This window comes from Akanthomyces muscarius, chromosome 6 (assembly GCF_028009165.1).
Source record: "Akanthomyces muscarius strain Ve6 chromosome 6, whole genome shotgun sequence".
Taxonomy (NCBI): domain Eukaryota; kingdom Fungi; phylum Ascomycota; class Sordariomycetes; order Hypocreales; family Cordycipitaceae; genus Akanthomyces; species Akanthomyces muscarius.
Genome location: NC_079246.1, coordinates 78,990 through 96,731, shown reverse-complemented (window position 1 = coordinate 96,731; position 17,742 = coordinate 78,990). Strand labels below are relative to the sequence as shown.

At 48.7% G+C, this 17,742-nt stretch overlaps 6 protein-coding genes across 6 annotated transcripts; 3 read left to right on the top strand and 3 right to left on the bottom strand.

Annotated features, from left to right (window-relative positions):
- Positions 1–478: 478 nt before the first annotated feature.
- Positions 479–5,591, bottom strand: LMH87_000024 (uncharacterized protein; the record flags this gene model as incomplete). Its single annotated transcript, XM_056197865.1, has 16 exons — positions 479–695; positions 759–1,217; positions 1,266–1,878; positions 1,943–2,007; positions 2,063–2,113; positions 2,173–2,244; positions 2,318–2,441; positions 2,497–2,835; positions 2,888–3,050; positions 3,108–3,184; positions 3,392–3,826; positions 3,882–4,115; positions 4,199–4,478; positions 4,535–4,648; positions 4,883–5,284; positions 5,370–5,591. 16 exons carry the CDS (start codon positions 5,589–5,591, stop codon positions 479–481), a joined length of 3,867 nt encoding a protein of 1,288 aa, XP_056054869.1.
- Positions 5,592–6,338: 747 nt separating this feature from the next.
- On the top strand, positions 6,339–6,797 carry LMH87_000023 (uncharacterized protein; the record flags this gene model as incomplete). Its single annotated transcript, XM_056197864.1, has 5 exons — positions 6,339–6,380; positions 6,429–6,449; positions 6,508–6,518; positions 6,574–6,673; positions 6,756–6,797. 5 exons carry the CDS (start codon positions 6,339–6,341, stop codon positions 6,795–6,797), a joined length of 216 nt encoding a protein of 71 aa, XP_056054868.1.
- A 159-nt stretch (positions 6,798–6,956) lies between these two features.
- LMH87_000022 (uncharacterized protein) lies at positions 6,957–8,478 on the top strand (the record flags this gene model as incomplete). Its single annotated transcript, XM_056197863.1, has 5 exons — positions 6,957–7,499; positions 7,566–7,687; positions 7,740–7,813; positions 7,861–7,881; positions 7,940–8,478. The coding sequence occupies 5 exons, from the start codon at positions 6,957–6,959 to the stop codon at positions 8,476–8,478; spliced, it is 1,299 nt and encodes a 432-aa protein (XP_056054867.1).
- Positions 8,479–8,568: 90 nt separating this feature from the next.
- LMH87_000021 (uncharacterized protein) lies at positions 8,569–9,462 on the bottom strand (the record flags this gene model as incomplete). The annotated part of the gene is made up of 3 exons (XM_056197862.1): positions 8,569–8,805; positions 8,867–9,117; positions 9,168–9,462. The coding sequence occupies 3 exons, from the start codon at positions 9,460–9,462 to the stop codon at positions 8,569–8,571; spliced, it is 783 nt and encodes a 260-aa protein (XP_056054866.1).
- A 3,199-nt stretch (positions 9,463–12,661) lies between these two features.
- LMH87_000020 (uncharacterized protein) lies at positions 12,662–14,661 on the bottom strand (the record flags this gene model as incomplete). The annotated part of the gene is made up of 5 exons (XM_056197861.1): positions 12,662–12,716; positions 13,312–13,754; positions 13,808–13,939; positions 13,997–14,539; positions 14,602–14,661. 5 exons carry the CDS (start codon positions 14,659–14,661, stop codon positions 12,662–12,664), a joined length of 1,233 nt encoding a protein of 410 aa, XP_056054865.1.
- A 711-nt stretch (positions 14,662–15,372) lies between these two features.
- LMH87_000019 (uncharacterized protein) lies at positions 15,373–16,918 on the top strand (the record flags this gene model as incomplete). Its single annotated transcript, XM_056197860.1, has 5 exons — positions 15,373–15,598; positions 15,652–15,758; positions 15,807–15,981; positions 16,031–16,439; positions 16,489–16,918. The coding sequence occupies 5 exons, from the start codon at positions 15,373–15,375 to the stop codon at positions 16,916–16,918; spliced, it is 1,347 nt and encodes a 448-aa protein (XP_056054864.1).
- Positions 16,919–17,742: the final 824 nt, after the last annotated feature.

Genomic DNA, 17,742 nt, shown 5'->3' with positions numbered 1-17,742 from the left:
CTTACGACCCGACAGAGCATGTGCCCATGTGCCAGCGGGGCAGTCTGTGTGAAACCCGGTGAAGGCTCCCTTCTTTCCGAACAAGGAAAAGGACACACTGCGTAATACGTCACAGTCGCCAAGGATGGAGCTACCCCCTTCGCGTCGAGCTTGTGCGTATAGTCGATCGTGGATGATGGGAATTGTGTTGAAACGTTCTGCGCTCAGGAACTTTGGCTTGAAAGATTCGTTTGTGGGTGATGTCATTTTCAAATCAAGCAAGGTAAACGGTAGCCCGTTGCATATCTCTTGCACCTCGCGGAGTGCATCTAACACCTTGTCTGCTGTAGAGTCGTGGAATTTATACGTTACGCCGGAAGGTGTACCAGCGTAGTGGGGATGGTGCTAGGCTTTGGCTCTGACCTGATAGCTAAGTATTGAGTCTATTAAAAAAATAACGTAAAAACCCATTCTCAAAAGAGACCTAGAGTCATAACTGCTACCCTTTCTGTGCATTGTAGAGCGCCCGGAAAGCTGAGTCGGACGCTAGAAGACATTCGGGTGTTCCCGATTCAACGAGCTCGCCGTTTCCAAGAACTAGAACCCTGTCGTAGCTATGAATGTGGTCAAATCGATGTAAAACAGAAATTATGGTCCGTTCTTTAAACTCGGAATTTATGATGCCTTGCATATCGGCTTCGGTCTTTTTGTCAACGCTTGATCAACAAGTTAGTCTCGGTCCAGTACACAGCGGGCAGAAGCTTCCTCGACAGACATACCTGCTCATGGCCTCGTCCAATATCAGTATTTTGCCTGGAAACAGCATGGCCCGAGCAAGACAAAGCATTTGCCTTTCTCCATGGGACAGCTCAGATGGATTCAAATCTGCAGCTAGACCGCCGCTGCCATGAAGCTTATTCCACAGCCCAACTCGACCAAGTGCCGCCACGATGGATTCGTTCGATGACTTTCCTCTTGGGTCAATATTTGTCTTGACAGTTCCTGGCAAGAAGAAAGGTTCTTGCGGCACGACATTGAGCTGCATGCGTAAACTGTCCCCTGCTAGTGTGCTTGTGTCAATGTCATCAATGGTAATGCGGCCTTCTTTGACTTCCATCATCAAGAGGATCGCCATGATCAATGACGACTTTCCGCTTCCTGACGGTCCACATAAGGCAATTTTCTCGCCGGGCGCAAAGCTTAGCTCAATGCCTTTCAGGACTGGATCAGAACAAGGACTTCTCCAATTAGCCTCGATCAAAGTCTCATGCGGTGTATACACTTACCCATAGCTTGATGATAGATTATCGCAGCGAATAGCTCCTCGCCCAGTAAAAGTTTTAGGCAGAGGTGAATTGCCAGATGCTTCAGAGGGTGTGCCTTTGATAAACTCTTGGACGCGAGCCACGGCGCCAATTGATGTCTCCAGCCTGGTCCAGCTTTGGATGCACTGCGTCAACAGAGAACTGAACTGCAACACCAGCACTAGGGCTACGCCAAGGGATCCTGCAGTAATAGATGTCGCAGTAGCTGTAGCTGAGGCTATAATCACGATAGCCATACCGCCAACAATGAGATCAAGAACTAGAGCGAGCCATTGCTGGATAGAGGCAAGCATGTAAAGTGGTTTCTGCGATGCATTCAGCACCACGTATTGTCTGTTATGAAACGCAACGCCCCAGCCAAACGCCCGAATAGTAGCGCCCCCCTCAATAGTTTCGAGAAAGAGTTTGTAAATAGGTGCTTTTGCTTCGATATCCATCACACGAAGCTGTCGTGAGGTGCGTAGGTAATATCGTTGGACAGCAAACAAGACGGAAACAAGGGCGGGAATAGTGATGGCAAGATATTTGCCGGCTATACAAATGATGATCAGCTGCACAAGACAAGAAGCGGCGGCTGTGAGAAGAAAAAAATGGTTAGAAAAGCCGCTCTGTATACCATCCGTAGCTTGCTACATTACCTGTCGTGAATGTGATTGCGTTAACTGGGAGAGTCATGTCAATGAGGTCCATATCCTGGCTAAACCTGTAACAGTGTATTAGTAGTCGGATGCACGAAGAAGATATCGCAGCTAACGAACCTATTTGTGATTGAACCCGCATCTGTTGAGTGGAAAAAGTAATACGGGGCGCTATAGATCGCAAAGGTCAGCAGAGTGGTACTTCAAGCTCGAGCCGCGTTATTATTCACCGGAGCGTAGCTTTCAAAAGATCATCGTGAAGCTTTAGTGCAGTGTCATTGATGATGTTGACGAAGAAAATCCTTATGTAATGAGTTGGTAGCAGTTCGCATGGAGCATCGGGCTTGGGCCGGTGCTCATTTGTTGTCAACTCACCAGCATTCCCCCGCTGTACCGATGATAGACAGTACTACTAGTATACCATATATCCCGAGATATAGGCCTGTTTTCTCATTTGGGTGCTTTTCGTTTGCTTCTGTCCACTGCTGGATCCATATGGCTATTGAGCGAGTTAGCCCATAATTATGCGAGGCATAATTTTGACAGCAACTTGCCTGTATAACTCCCCGTAACAGCCCCGACAAATGTAAATATGGCCCAAAGGATCACAGATGCGACACCAGCACTTCGGCAATAATAGGAATACACAGACCAGCTCCCCGTTCTTCTACGCAAAGAATCTTGCTCCAGCGCTGTCTCTTGGTCCTCATTGATGGATGGAGTGGTCCCGTTAGCCCCTCGCCCATCCTCCTCAATGGGCGCACAGCCTTGATCGACCGTCACTGTATCCGCAAGTACTGCAGAGCAAAGCCTGACGTGCTCGTAAGAGTCAGCGTCAGTGACACGGCCGTTATCGAGCACGATGACTGAGTTCATGTAGGGAAGAATACGCTCTGCAGTTGTGTCAGCAAGGTGATCTTTGCGAATAAAGCCGGTTCAGCGTACGGTTATGTGTAGCAAGAATAACAGATATCCCTGCCTTTCGGAAGTAACCAGTCTCGCTAAAAAGACTTTCGAGTATATTTCCAAACGTCTGCGGATCGAAACCGCTCATGACATCATCCAAAACGACGACGGGAAGCTTGCAATAGACAGCGCGGGCAAGCGTCTATACCGAGTGTTAGCTGAAACAATGCTCTCACACAGACAGGACCCGTAAACGAACCACTCTTTGACGCTGGCCACCGCTCAGAGCGCTACCTTTACTGCCGCAACGAAATTCATCTCCCAGAGGCAGCTTTGCTAAGTCCCTTTTTAGGCAACAACAGGTGACCGCGAAATCGTACCATGCCTGAACAAAGTCTTGATCCCCAATAATGTTGCGTCGAACTGTGTCATCGAATATGAACGGAGTCTGTGAACACAACGCAGCTTTTGAAGAGAGTTGCGAGATGGAGCCTTTGTTTATGATCGTCTCCCCCACTATACTTGCCAGCAATGTCGATTTACCGGCTGCAACAGCTCCAATGACAGCAGTAAATCCAGGAAGTATCTGAAGATTTACGTCATGCAAGACATTGTTCTCTTCAAGCCCTCCCCATGAGATATGAGCGCCTCGGAACGACACAAGAGCGTCAGTAGAGTTGGTCCGCATATCCTTGACTTCCATCTCTACCCCATGATCTGTGGTTTCCCGAGAGCAAGAGCCGCCAGCCTGTGGCTTGACTTTTGCGCAATAGTCTTCGATGCGTTGGAAACAAGCAGCAGCTTGCATCATACGAGGCCATGCCTCACAAAGAAGGATAAGAGGCTGGGTGATAAGATTGATGAGGGAGAGCGCCGTAAAAGCTTGAGCTGCGAGCAGCGTTTCGTCCTTTCTTACTTTTGCAATGATGGCATATATAACAAAGGTAGCAAACGGTGCTAGAAGAGTGGGAATGTTCCCTGAAAATGAAACGTGAGCAGCGTCCAAGATACAGGCCTTCATAGTAATGCTCACCAGTGAGGATTTGTAGAACGAGCAACCGACGAAACTTGCCAGAGGCATGAAGCTCATCTTCTCTCAACTTGATGGTAATTCCATACAAGGTATCAGATAGCCCAAGCATCTTCACAGCTTTGATGTCGTTTAAAAAGCTTGCGGTAACGGCAACCCTTTTCTGCACACGCTCAATCCACGCAATCATAGCAGGTCCAAAATGATTACCGATTTGAGACGCTCCGCCAATGGATACTATGACAAGTCAGTTTATGCCTCCGGATTTCAACTCTAACCCAAACGCCGTATGCAGTCAGGGTTGCTTGGGTGAGACTTACTGAGACAGATGACCGAGGGCAGCAGCGCCGCGTAAGAGACTTGACGCACCAAAAGCCACACCGCAATTACGATTTCAATGCTCGAAGCCCAAATCTCGTGAATCTGAGCCGACGACTCATGTATTCTCTCGACATCAGTACCCATTAATGTGACAGCTGCTGAGTCTTTAACGTCAGCGTGTCGAAGAGTAGTTGTATCTTGATAAATTTTGGAAATGAGACCCGCACGTATTTTGGCGGTCATACGATACGTCTGCCTCTGATAGAGCGCTCGCGATACCTGCCCGAAGGTTAGCAGAAATAGAGTTGTATGACAGCAAATTTCTAAACGCATACCGCCATGCCCGTGTAAGTCAAGAGAAAGGCGCCAACAAGGGCGCGGCCGTAGTGAGAGCGGTTGTCGGTTTCCTGGGCCTGCAAATTTGACACCGATGTGGAAATAAGAAATGGCTGAGCGAGAGAGAAGCAAGTTAGAGCAAGACGGGGGATTACTCCAGACATGAACGTTGCGAGGTTTGCTCGAAACGTCGCTCGAAGCAGCCTGTGGCGCCCAGTTGCCCGTTTCCATGAATATTCAAGCTCTGTCCAGCAAGGCTCCCCTTTCAGCGCCGAGCCTATGGCGGGGATGTCGTGCAGGGTGAGTTCTTTGGAATAACCTAATTTGAATAAGGGAAGTACCCATACGAAAAGACCTCGGCTCCAGAAACTGATAGTCTCCTCTGTCGGTAGCTCTTCGTAGGGTTGGCGTAAGAATTTCATCTTTTGGCTCGACTCTGCTACTACCACCGCTGTTGTGGCGATCAAGTCGATGGTGAGGATTGTCTTGAGAGCGTTGTAGTGCGGCATCAGCCATAGGGTTCGTAGCCGAGGGATCGTGAGCAGTGTGCATGCAGAGAAATATAGAACGAGAATGTCTGACGGGCGGATAGAGCGTTGGTCCTCAAGGAACGATAGCACGCCAGCGGCAACCACCGCCGCCGTCGCGAGCACTCCGGAGGCGAGACTCAGCGATGTGAGGAGTTCAGGTGTTTGCGAGAGCAGTACAAGGAAAGCCAAATGCGAACAAAACAGGATGATCAGAAGTGACTGTGGCATCGCCTTGTTAGTCGGTCGTTTTCGGGGTGCGGGGTCGCATCACTTGGCCAGATGGATGTCTTGAAGAGCGGCTTACGAGTTTCCAAATTGTCAGGGTATAGGACTTGATTTTTCCGTTGATTTTCGACAGCCGCCAAAGCTGAAACGGTATGAGGAGAAGGAACAGACTCGCCGGGAGCGCAGTGTAGATAGCATCTTCAAACAGCAGGGTGAAGTCGAAAGATCTGCAGGCAGTGTCTATGCGGGGGCCGAATCGATTGTCGGCCCCAGCCGGGCAACCAGGAGCATCGACCTTCATTGTTTGAATGGCACAGTCGAAGGTGTTGGCTTGTAGCTCAAAGTCTGGTTAGTGGCGAGCATGTAACGATAAAGTGCGAGGCAAAGGCGAGCTAAAGCTAAAAAAATATGAAAAAGAAGAAGAAACTGAACAGTACGACAAAGGGACTTTCCGTCAGGAAGATTGCTCATTGTGACGGCAAAAGACAAGCCATCCAGGCATGATACAGTACACCTGTGACTTAACAGGGGATGAGTGACGCGGACAGGCTCTTCTCGTGGATTGGAGGCGGTGCGGCTGGGGGCCTTGCAGGTGCGGGGCACGGAGGTGCCAAAAACACACGACGCGTAAGTAAAAGTTGTGACTTGTTATCATACCTTCTATATTTCATTATCCATCTTCTCCTCCGCTAATCTTCTTTATTTTGCTTTTTCTCTCTTATCATGTTATATCTCTTACTTCTCACAGTTTTCTCAGTCTTCTTATCCTTCTCTAATTTCGTCCTTTTTCTAACAGCCAGCAGCCTAGCCACCGGCGTCTTTTTTGTAGCCCCGTCGGGCTGCACTGGGGTCTGCCGTAGTGGCCTGACTTGCGGGGAACACGCTTGGTAGTGCGGGCTTGATGGGCCGTGGGCCCTTCCTCTGGGACGCGGTGTTGCATCTAAATACACTGCTAGGGGTGTTGCCTAGTTTAACGGCCGGCCACGGGGGTCAGGCAGGCTGCCATTTATCGTTTGGGCGTCTCGGGTCTCCGTTTTTCCAGAGGGCGATGTCGTCGTCGCTGCCAGCAGCGTCGTCAAAACTTCAGGAGGTAAGTGTGTAGCCAGCGAATAAAAACTTAGGGTTAACTTAGCCTTAGGCGTTTTCCTTCAACGTCAAAGCAAGCTCCAATTGAACCCTAGAAGTGATCATCTGTCTGACCTAGGATAACGCTTTAGCTAGGTGGCAAGTGACGTACCTAATAACAAGGCTCTGCTGGCACTAGTGGTACGTTAGCGAAGCAGTTTGGCCGGACAGATACAACCGGCTGACTACAACGTTACGGGCTCGACCCTTTGTATCGACCGCGGTTCAAGCACGGCAGCTTTTAAAACTTTTACCTGGGTTCGTGACAGTGTCAGCAACGGTAGTTGGCTGTAACAACTGCCAGTGCCAGACAGCGAAGCGAAGCTAACTAGTTAGTTAGCCTGTCACTTGTGCTTGCGAGCTAGCGAGCGACTCCATTTGACTTTTTACGGAGGCGCAGTCCTGTCCCTCTTGTTGAGAGCCTTGTGGGCCAGCTATTTTGATTAGAAATGCAAGTCTCCTTCATAAAGAGGATCAGATACCATTCATCCAACTCAGTCAATAAAATTGCTAGAAAGAGAACAATGCACAACTGCCTATAATGACGGTACTCCGGTGGAAACTTAACAAAAGCTGTAGTACTGCCAATCATCCGGCCGCCCAAAGACCCGAAAAGCCTGTCAACTGGGCTTTCATCAACATTGAATCCCCAGCCCAGTTGACAAGCCCAGAAATCCAGCGCAAGGTACGACGCCATGTCGCTGCCACCGCGCCGAAGGCTCAGAGTAGGCAGGCAACTTCAACACAAGCAGTTGACCAAAAGACGTGCACACGATCGGAACGCCTGATGACGGTAACCACGTACTTGGAGAGCGTGCAAGTGTGCCAACATTTCCAGCGCGTTTTCCGCGCCGTCGGTCTCAGCGACTGCGGCGCTCTGCGGCTAGCGCTGGACGACACCGTTACCGATTTTTCGTGTGGTACAGGTGATGCAGATCCCATTTCGAATGATGCCTTGGCAATTGATTCCTTGAAGCGGTATACGACTTCGCTTCGAACTGTGAGAGCAATGATGATTCAAACGCGTAATGGCGAAGATCGATATCAGGCAACAGGTATCGCAATTTGTTTGGCTTTTTACGATGTAAGTCAAGTTTGCAGATATGGTGCCTCGCTCGGAAAGATACATTCATTGACACTGGCAACGCAGATGAGAGTCGGCAACTCTGAGAGATGGGCCTTGCATATGGGAGGAGTCCAGATGATTGTAACGGAGGCTGGCGGCTTTGGAGCGATTGCGTCCTTTGGCCATTTACGTGAAGCACTTTACATGTCAGTATGGCCCAAACACTGCAAATGGCTTCTCAATTGACTCTTCCTACAGGACTGATGTTGCTGGCTCGTTGGTATTCAACACCCCCCCGAGGTTCTCTCAGTTTACAATGTCTGCGATGGCTCGTACGCCATCTACACAGATTTTGAATTCGTTCAGGCTGGTAGAACAGTCTCAAATCCCTCGAAGACTAGTGAGCGCACTAGGGCACGAGCTTACTGGCATTCTTCTATGTTTATCAAGATTGGCAGCACGAGTCGATCAGGCACCGCCAGCAGAGTCTATCCATGCTACAGCAGATCTCTCACGAGAGCTATTTACTATTGCTCATGACCTACTAGTCTTGCCGCAGCTCCAAGCCACGAATACAAATACATCACCACTTTGGACCTCGGAACAGGCTTCGATGAGAGAGGCTGTTCGGCAGGCGGCGCTGGCAGCCGTAGCGTGTGTGCTGACAACTTCATCGCAAGACGACACGTACTGCGCTCGCCACCGCAACGGCAAAATTCGAAAACTAGTTTGCAGTACAAGCGAGTACGCCTGGAAAGGTATGGAAGAGCTGCAGCTGTGGGTTCTTGCTGTTGCTGCGCTCATAGAAAATGACGAGGACAGAACGTGGCTCACGGGTCAGATTGCAAACAGCATGTACCAACGTGGCTTATACGTCTGGGACGACTTGGTTCATTTACTTCGCCGAGTAGCCTGGTCGGAGACGCTGGCCGTTCAAGATACTGCACGGTTCAAGAGCAAGGTGGAGCAAGCTTTGGAAGAAAGACTGGCCTTATAATAGAAACTTCCACTTCGTACTAGAACGCCTGAAATAAGCTACATCCCAGGGTCGGGGTATCGAGCTTGCCCAGGCCGCCTACATCTTCCTCTATCGAGTAACGCCGCCACTGACGCCGATGTTTTGACCCGTGATCCATCGCGCCTTCTCATTTACAAGAAGCAGCACCGCGTCGCCAATATCCTCCAGCGTTCCGGCCCGGTCCGCTGCGCGCGTAATGTCAATTTCGGGTTGCATAAATTGCTCCGCATACTGCGGCGGGACAATGTCGGTCAGAACTGGCCCTGGGAGAACTGAGTTGACGGTGATGCCTTTACTTCTTCCCAACTACAATCATGGTCCTGATTAGCCTCTCAACTGGTCCACTTGTGTCACAAAGTATACATACCACACCGGCAAGCGACCAAGTAAGGTTGTCAAGGGCAGCCTTGGATGCAGCGTAAGACAGAAGCATGTTGTGGCCCCGCTGAGCCTGCGTAGACGAAACATTGACGATGCGACCCCCGGTCGGCATGTGAGGCACAACAGCATTGATCATGTAAAGAGGGCCGTTGACATTGGTTTGGTAGACCTGGTTGAGATCTTGAGGATCGAGATCGCCGAAAATATCGACCAGACCCCCGGAGCCAGCGTTGTTGACTGTTTCACAGTCAAAAACTACGAATACAAAACATGTTTCCTTCACGTACCGAGGATATCAATGTGATCAGTTTTGAAACCATCAAGCGTAGCTTGAACGACCTTTTTCGCGCCTTCGGGGGTATCAACCCCGGCTTGGACGATAATGGCCTGGCCACCTGCTTCGCGAAGCTTGGTGGCAACGATCTGGGCACGCTTGGCAGTGGAGTCAGAGACGTGATTGACAACGACGCTCGCGCCGTTGCGAGCGAGGGCCAGTGCGATGCCCGCGCCAATGCCATTCTCGCGACCAGAACCGGTGACGATGGCGACTTTGCCTTGAAGAGTGAGGGTATCCAGGGTCATTTTGAAGAAAAAGAATCGTAGATTTGAAGTGGCCTATAATTAATGGAAGAGTGAATTTTTAACTCTGTGAAGAGAGCTAGTGATGATGAGCTTTAAAATAATGAGAAGTGAATATCTTTATATAACTGCGAGATCCAAAGTCTAGAAAAAGCTGACCCGATTCCTATTTCCTGTCGCGGAAAATGGATACCTTGAGGTCTCGATATCTTGCCTGTGACTTATAAATCATCACGCCGACAGCCTTGCGGCTTACATCGATGAGCGCCGCTGGCGCCGCATTTCCATTTTGGGGAAATGGATACCAGTAACACTAAGAACGGAAGGGCATATTGCTGACCCCACAGCTATTATTGGCGGAGGCCAAGTCCGCGAGATGTACTCGCAAAGTAAATCCGCAGGAAACTGCTGAGTCTCTGCCCCTCACGCTCAATCTTGGTGGCTTCGCTGATCCGCAACGTCTACATGCGGAGGCACAAAGTGGTGCGTCGGTCATAGTGCGCCCTACGACAACTGCATGGAATCCTACTGGGTTCCAGGAAGGCTCCGCTCGTCTAGCTCGTGGAACGCATAGGGAAATAGAAAATATTAGACAAATCCCCATAGCATGCTTCCGTTTAGTACCCAGCAATACAGCGAAGGGCAAACTCTGCCCTGCGATTCGTGGCGCCACATATCAAGCTGAACGGTCGAGACAAGACGGCGGAAGGAGGGCCTGGATCGAAAGACCGTGGCTAGGCTCCGGGAAGTGCGTGGGTGGCGAGAGCATGGGGATTGAGCAGCGCCCACCAGTGAGTCAGAGCCCAGGCGGCGTAGTTACCCATAAATTTGCAAATTTGGCCCAGTCAGTTAATTCTCTCCCACTTCGAGCATCCCCGAACTACTAAGTATGATGGGTAAGTTTAACACCCCTGGATGTACCATTTTGCCACTATTCTTAAATAGGAAGGTATATTGACTATCAGAACCTAGTGTGCATCCCCTGAGCCTCGATAACTGCTGCCATCCTCTCTGGCATTGAGGCTAATAAGTCCTTCAAGAAGTCAGTTAGCAGAGCCTCCCAGGCCTCTATAACGTATATATGAAGACTGTCATAGTTAGGATTAGAATCCCAGCCCTAACGATCCTCTATATACTCCTTCATCTAATTCTAATAAGACTCTATTAGGTTAAGGTCTGGGCTAAAGGGTGGCTATAATAGAGGCTAATTCTACGCTCTTAAAGGTCCTTTATGACCTCTTTTAATGTGTGTGTAGAGGCGCCATCTTACATTAGGACTAGCTTCTTTCCCTAGCCCTATTATATCCAAAGCCAGCCATTAATGACTGGTACTGTGTGGTCTAAATATGATTGGGAATTAATGCTGCCCTAGTCCTTCTCCTAGAAGATGCCTAGGCCCTTCTCATAGCTAGCAAAGCTGCCCTAGAACATCTATCCACACTTCCTTTAATACCTCTCTATAATATAGGTTAGATTGTATTCCTTACTAGTATTACGAACAAAGAAAGAATAGAAGCGGGCACAGGAGCGGCCTAAGACAGCGGCCCTATAAGCGTATATAGATTACCCGATTAGGACAGACAGTTACGTAACTAATCACCTCGCCTACTAGTAAGCGTAGTAAATAGTATATACTATAATTACTAGTAAGTATAGTAAGCTAAGAAATATAATAAAGAGATAGATAGATACTTAAAGAGGAGGTATTCTAATAGTTAGGTAGTTTAGATCTCTATTAATTAATCTAAGTAATAGTTTTACTATTAAGAGTTCTATTCTTAATAACTATTTATTACCTACTACTTAAAATCATACTACCTTATAGCTTTCAGCCTAACTTACTCCCTAAGAAACAGACCTACTATAACTTAGTAAATAAGCTATTATTATAGCTAGCCCTTTAAGTAACTAAGACCTACTAATAGGTGCCGCTAGCCACCCACATCTTATTAGTCTATAGAATTTGGCTCTATTAGTCTATTAACTAGCCGCGATATTCCTTAGTAAAGGCAAGCCTCTTAACCCTATTAGCCTCTAAGATAGGAGGCTTCTAGCGGGCTATATAGCGCCGGAAGCCCTGCCACTAGAGTATTCGTCTAATAATATACTAGCTAAATTAGCTGTTAAAGAGCCATAGAGAGAGCTCTAAATAGGTTATACACTAAGTTACTTTTAACTTTATTATATATATAACCAGCTAGTTAACTTAGTTTTATATTATCTTAAGAGGCCGTCCGGGTTAATACTTTAGTGTTAGACTATTAGCCTATATTAAATACTTAACTTATACCGCAGAAAAGCCAGTAATACGCCTAATTTCAGCTAGTTAGAGGGCTGCGTCAGAGTATAGGGTACGTATATAGCGTCGGTCGACCTCTATGAGGTGTTTAGTGGTCCTCCTAGGCGTACGAGGCATTATATTAGTGGTAGGAAGCCTATAATAGCTCCTAATAGCTACTTTACTACTTAGTATAGGAATTCTGAGAAAAAAGGAGGCACACATATAAATTTATATATAGAGAGACTAAAGCTTAAAAAAGCCTAGCGTTAAAAAGAGGTACCTAGCAGGGGTATAAAACTTTCGCAACATACCCAGTACTTTGGGCCGAGGATGCATATCCACATAAAATGGTTAAAATTCCGACACCTTCTTTGAACGGCAACATCAAGCTATGGAATAAGCTTAATAAGCTCTATGGAGGCGAAGAGGCCGCGGAGAAAATCCGCAGATACAAATAATAGCTATCATCCCGTGCATCTGAATGATCGCCTTGACGGAAGAAGTTAACACGTGTATCAAATATTAATGAGGGTTTTTACTATTTGACCCTGATGTGATACTTTTCCATAGTAAGACAAAGTACGTTGTGGTCAAGATGCACGTCACGCAACAAAACGAAGCACACTGCTGTGAGTTGCTCACGGGTCGGCACCTGCGAAAGGTCGGCACCAACAGGCAACTGGGAGGAGATCTGCTTTCCTTTAACTCAGAGACCTTCTCCGGAAGGGTCCAAATGCAATCCGTATCTACATTATTTATCCCGTCCAGTCCAACTCTAGAGTCCGCCATGAACATCTTCAGCCAGAAGCTAGCGTCAGACGACGACTACTGCACCAAGTTGCTACCAGCCTCTCACACAAGGGAATATGCCATGGAGAATTGTCTAATGCATATGACTCACATCACACTTTTCTCTCTGATTTACGTCTTGGTTGTGGATATTCGCCGGTCAAATGTCCTCGTGGAAGTGAAGTATCTAGACAGGCTCAGCATGTCAGAGGTTAATAATATACGCGAAGACCCGGAAATTAAGCTAGTTGTCTTGAAGAACTCATCATGGGCTCCAGCGCTGGTCTTTGACACTCCCACAACTCCAGTGTACACACTCGGCTTATCAGAAGAAAAGGACGCAGAGTTGTGAAAAATATCGGGACATTTCGGACGTGGAAGTCGATGCTTTGTCAACCCTTCCGGAGCTATTGCTACATCATATTCCAGAAGAGCGACTGGGAGCTCAGAATGCCGTCATGATTGGTTCCGGATGTGAGGCGCTGGTTTAGCTTTTTCCGATATTAATGGCCAATTATTACGTATTATCAGTTTTCCCTACAGCCATTAATTTAAGCCGGCTGTGTGTGGCCGCTCCCATCGCGCTTATATTCTTGCACCATTCAATTTCTCGAGTGCGTCCGCGATGGTCAAAGTAAGTCTGGACCGCCCATTGCGCGCTACAAGTAGCTTGCGCTCCAAGTGTCCCATTATTCAGGGTAAAGCAATATTCGAAACATTGGCACAAAAGCCGTGCCAGCTTGTCTGCCTTCCCCTGGAGCGCTAAATCGCACACCAGTAACCCATTATTTGGCGACGAGAGGCCGACACTACCCGCAGTCAAGGCGGCATCAACTGTTCGTAACATTATGGTAGAGCAAAATATCCATTCGACTGCTGTCGCAATTGAGTGAAACTTCAGAGCGAATGGAAATAGCTTGTCATTATATTTTTCATCGGCAGGGTTCTCCAAGGTGGAAGGGACGACCCAATACGGTGAGGCCTTTTGAGCTCGCCATTCTTTCAACTCATAGAACTTGCGGGTGAGCAAATCAGTGCATCGTGCTGTTAGCGATTCGGGGTACCTTTTCTCAACCAAGGATTCTGCCTTTTCCAGTATAGCCGGAATCTCGACAGCCACTTTAAGTAAATGGGCAAACGAGTCTGTCGGGGCCGGACCCAGCAGCGCGTACCACTCTCCAGGGGCGAGCGCCAGTGCGCGTCCATGGGTCAAACCACCAACGATCTGTGTTCATTAGCGTTTCTAACAAGAAGAGATGAGCGCGCCACAAGGCTTACACAGATGAGGCACATCCGTACAACTAGCCTGTCCCAGTAACGGCTCGGTTGCATCACATCACGATGGCGTAATATTTCGGAGATGCCATGAGCATGGATGCTCAGGCTTTGATCCTTGACAAATAGGAATAGCTAGGTAGATATCAATTAGATGGCTTCTCCGGTTAGTCTTTTACAGTGGAGTTTTACCTCGCAAGTAGAAAGGGCAATAATTGCGGCAAGCGTCTCCTCCCGTGCTCCTTTTCCCCGAGCGAGATCCTCAATAACATTTCGAAGGGCGTGGTTGTACAGTTGGACTGTGTCATCATAGGAAATTGAGTTTTCGCCAACGACGCGAATTTGAATAGCACAAAATGCTAGCAGTGACTGATCCAGCGCATCGCAGCCCTCTTTCATCTCGCCAATAGCTTCTAGCCACGACACAGCCGACGGGTAGGCGCCTTCAAGACTCAGATAAGGTGTATAAATACCGTCAAGTACTTGGAGGGCACGACATCTGAAATTCAGGGGATCGCGGACGGGAGATGCGCATTCCAACTTCAGTTGGTTGAGAAGGTGCAGGCGGCGCTGGCCTGGTCTCTGTGGAAGCCGGGCGGCGCCGGCGATGGCAGCCGCCGCCGTCAACCCTGGCTGCTCGAGCGTTCGATTGACCCAGACCGTTTCCAATTTGTATCCTTGGCAATGTATCTTTGCCCTGCTGCAGCGAAGGCACCGTGGCTCGGTGAGGTCGCACTGTAATTGTTAGGATCCGACATGTTGTTTACCAGGCTTGAGTGATCGCACCAATCACATACTTTTACCCGCCGTCGCTTGCAGTCAAGACAGGCCTTAGACCTCCCAGCGACACCCACCATTTTTGCTCCCCGCAGAGTCCAGTGTAGTATCAGCGGCACACTTTGATATATTCGTAGATGACTTGTCCTCGGGGCGTTTGGTGCTTTCATGATGAAGGACTTGCCGCTGGTCCCTAACGACCAGCAGCCCTGACAAACTTCGCCGCGCGGCGGAGGATACTCAATACGCTAGGCCGAATATGGCTGCAAAGCTCGAGCAAAGTTGCAGGGGTAGTTGCTTCCCACGGCTCCCCACGGGCTCCCCAGCACCTCTAGGCTCTAGCACCTCGACACAACTAGTGCGAAGTATTGCCAGCCTAGGGAGTACGCTCCTGTTCCATCAAAACATGGGTCTTGGACGGTATGATCCAAAATCAGATTTATAAGCTGCTCCATTGGCGGCAAGAATAATTCGAGAGGGTCTTGTTCCTCTGGTCCTGCCTTGCCTCTGGTGGGACTCCTTTCTTAAACGCGAAGGCCGACCTGGACAAGGCTAAGATCGCTAGACCCTTTTAAGCACCATTGCTCGAGTTCTCTTTCAAGCATCCCAACTATGCGCGAGCCGCGAGCAAAATGGCAGTCTATAAAAACATGATGACGCCCGTCTGGAAACACTTCATATAATCCAGCAGCGCAGAAGACAGAAACCTTCGCCCCGCTTAGAATAAGTATACTTGCCCCCACCACCGCCCTGTTTTCCTACTCCTCCAACTACAGCAAATCTCGAATCCTATGGACACACGATCAGAAACCAGAGGCCCCAACCGGGAAACACCACGGGACTCGTCGCCGTCAACTGTCTTCGATGGCGATGAACAACGGCCCGTCGATGTTGAAAAGACGCTGCCGACCACAGCGACCGCTGACACCAATGCGCCGCCCGATGGTGGGCTGGCGGCGTGGACGGTAGTGCTCGGGGGCTTTTGTACCGTCTTTGCAAGCTTTGGCTGGATCAACTGTACGTCTCATGGCTCGCAGCTGGTTGTTACAGAACTTTTCTCATATTCTTAGGTATCGGAATTTTCCAAGATTACTACCAACACCATCAACTGGCTTCATATTCACCCAGCACTGTGGCTTGGATCACATCGACCGAATCATTTATGATGTTTTTCTGGGTACGAGCTCGATGTGCCTAATAACTACTTGTGCTAATGTTCTCAAAGGGCCCTGTCGTTGGCAAAATGACGGATGATCTCGGCCCTCGCATTCCTGTACTGATTGGATCATTTTTACATGTTTTCGGCCTCATGATGACATCTCTGTCGAAAGAGTATTACCAAATATTCCTCGCCCAGAGTATTTGCAGTGCTATGGGCTGCTCTTTTCTTTTCTATGCCCGCAAGTTACGCCAAGTCTTAGTCTTCTTTTATATGCTAAATACCAACAGCTATCGCCGCCCTGGGGACGTGGTTCCGTCGGCATCGGGCTTTCGCGTTCGGTATTGTAACAGCCGGGTCCAGTCTTGGGGGTGTCGTTCTTCCTATAATGGTCAATCATCTGGTTGTGTCAGCCGGCTTCGCCTGGGCTATGCGATCTACGGCATTTCTTTTTCTCGCACTCTTAATCATCGGAAATCTCACGGTCAAGTCTCGACTACCTCCACCAAAGCGGCCGTTCAAGTTCAAGGCTTTCATTGTTCCATTTTATGAGCGTCCTTTTCTGCTTCTCACCATCGGAACATTTATGGTTTATATCGGTGCCTTTTTGCCGTTCAATTTCATTATTGTGCAGGCAAAGGCAACAGGAATGTCCGCAGGTTTGGCCGGCTACATGGTGTCCATCATCAACGCTTCATCGTACGTGTTCCTTTACAAGTAGAATTGGGCCATCACTGACAAACACCAGGACTTTTGGGCGTATCATCCCTGCGTATGTCGGCGATCGCGTCGGCGTGTTGAATGTCATGCTTCTTTTCACGCTCCTAGGCGGCATCTTTACTTTGGCCATTTGGCTGCCGGCCCATTCAAATGCGCCTTTAATCGTCTATGGTGTTCTCTACGGTTTCTCATCTGGCTGTACCCTATCTATTATTCCGGCCATTGTCGCATCCATCTCCGATATGCGAGATCTCGGAACACGAAATGGATCGCTCTACGTTTTCGCCGCCATTGCCACTCTCGTCGGAAATCCTATCGGCGGTGCAATCGTCAGCAGACAAAACGGCAGTTTTTCCGGCTTGATTATCTTTTCGGGTGTCACAGCACTTCTCGGAGCTGTCATTGTGGTGCTTGCGAGGCATTCTTTAGTTGGCCCAGGGTTGTGGAAGAAAGTCTAAACAATCTGTATACACATGCACCTCCACCAAGCGGCGCGAAATTACGAACGAGCCAAGGTTGAGCCGATGCATGAGACATTGGCGCTACATAGCAAGGAAGCCGAATCTTTGATGCAGGGTCTGAAATGCCATGCTTTCTATGACGGATCGACTCCTTGGAATAGAACCCAGCTGCAAGGCTTATAGTCACTGTTCGCGCACAAGGCAGCTTCCGTTAGTTGAGCACTGCAATTACAGCGGATGTTTTAGCTAGCCAGTGGTAGTAGCTCGGTCGCTAGGGCACTACTGCTCCACCACCGTTCGTGACTTTTGGTGCCATCTCAATTGCCGTACTGGTGGCCAGAGTTTAGTCTTTTTTATCGTGCTATTCTGTACCTATGTCCCATCATGGCTCTGCCGAATAGACGCGATCACGTCTTAGCAGATAGTTCACTATTACTATGTATTTTTCAAAGGCTTGTGTAGTGGCACTAGCTTGTAACCGTTGGGTGACTATGCTTGCCATGCTAGCTATAGTTATGTAGCCACCACAAAACTAACTAGTTGACATGGCGGCTAACGCATCGCTCTAGCTGTCCCAGTCTAATGTTTGTTACTTTAACAACAGCAAATGAAGCCTTCGAGAAAGGAGTAGCTATTATTATATGATAACGTCCATTGTCTAGTCGTTCGTCTGACCTTCAGCGGACAGTGGTGAATCACTGTGCGTCACAGGCAGCTTCAAAACTGAAGTAGCGGTATAGAAACGCTAAAGGCAACGCTGGCTTCAAGTTTTGCCTTAATTAGTCAACCAAGTCGTTTTCTCCGTTTCCATACCTGCCATG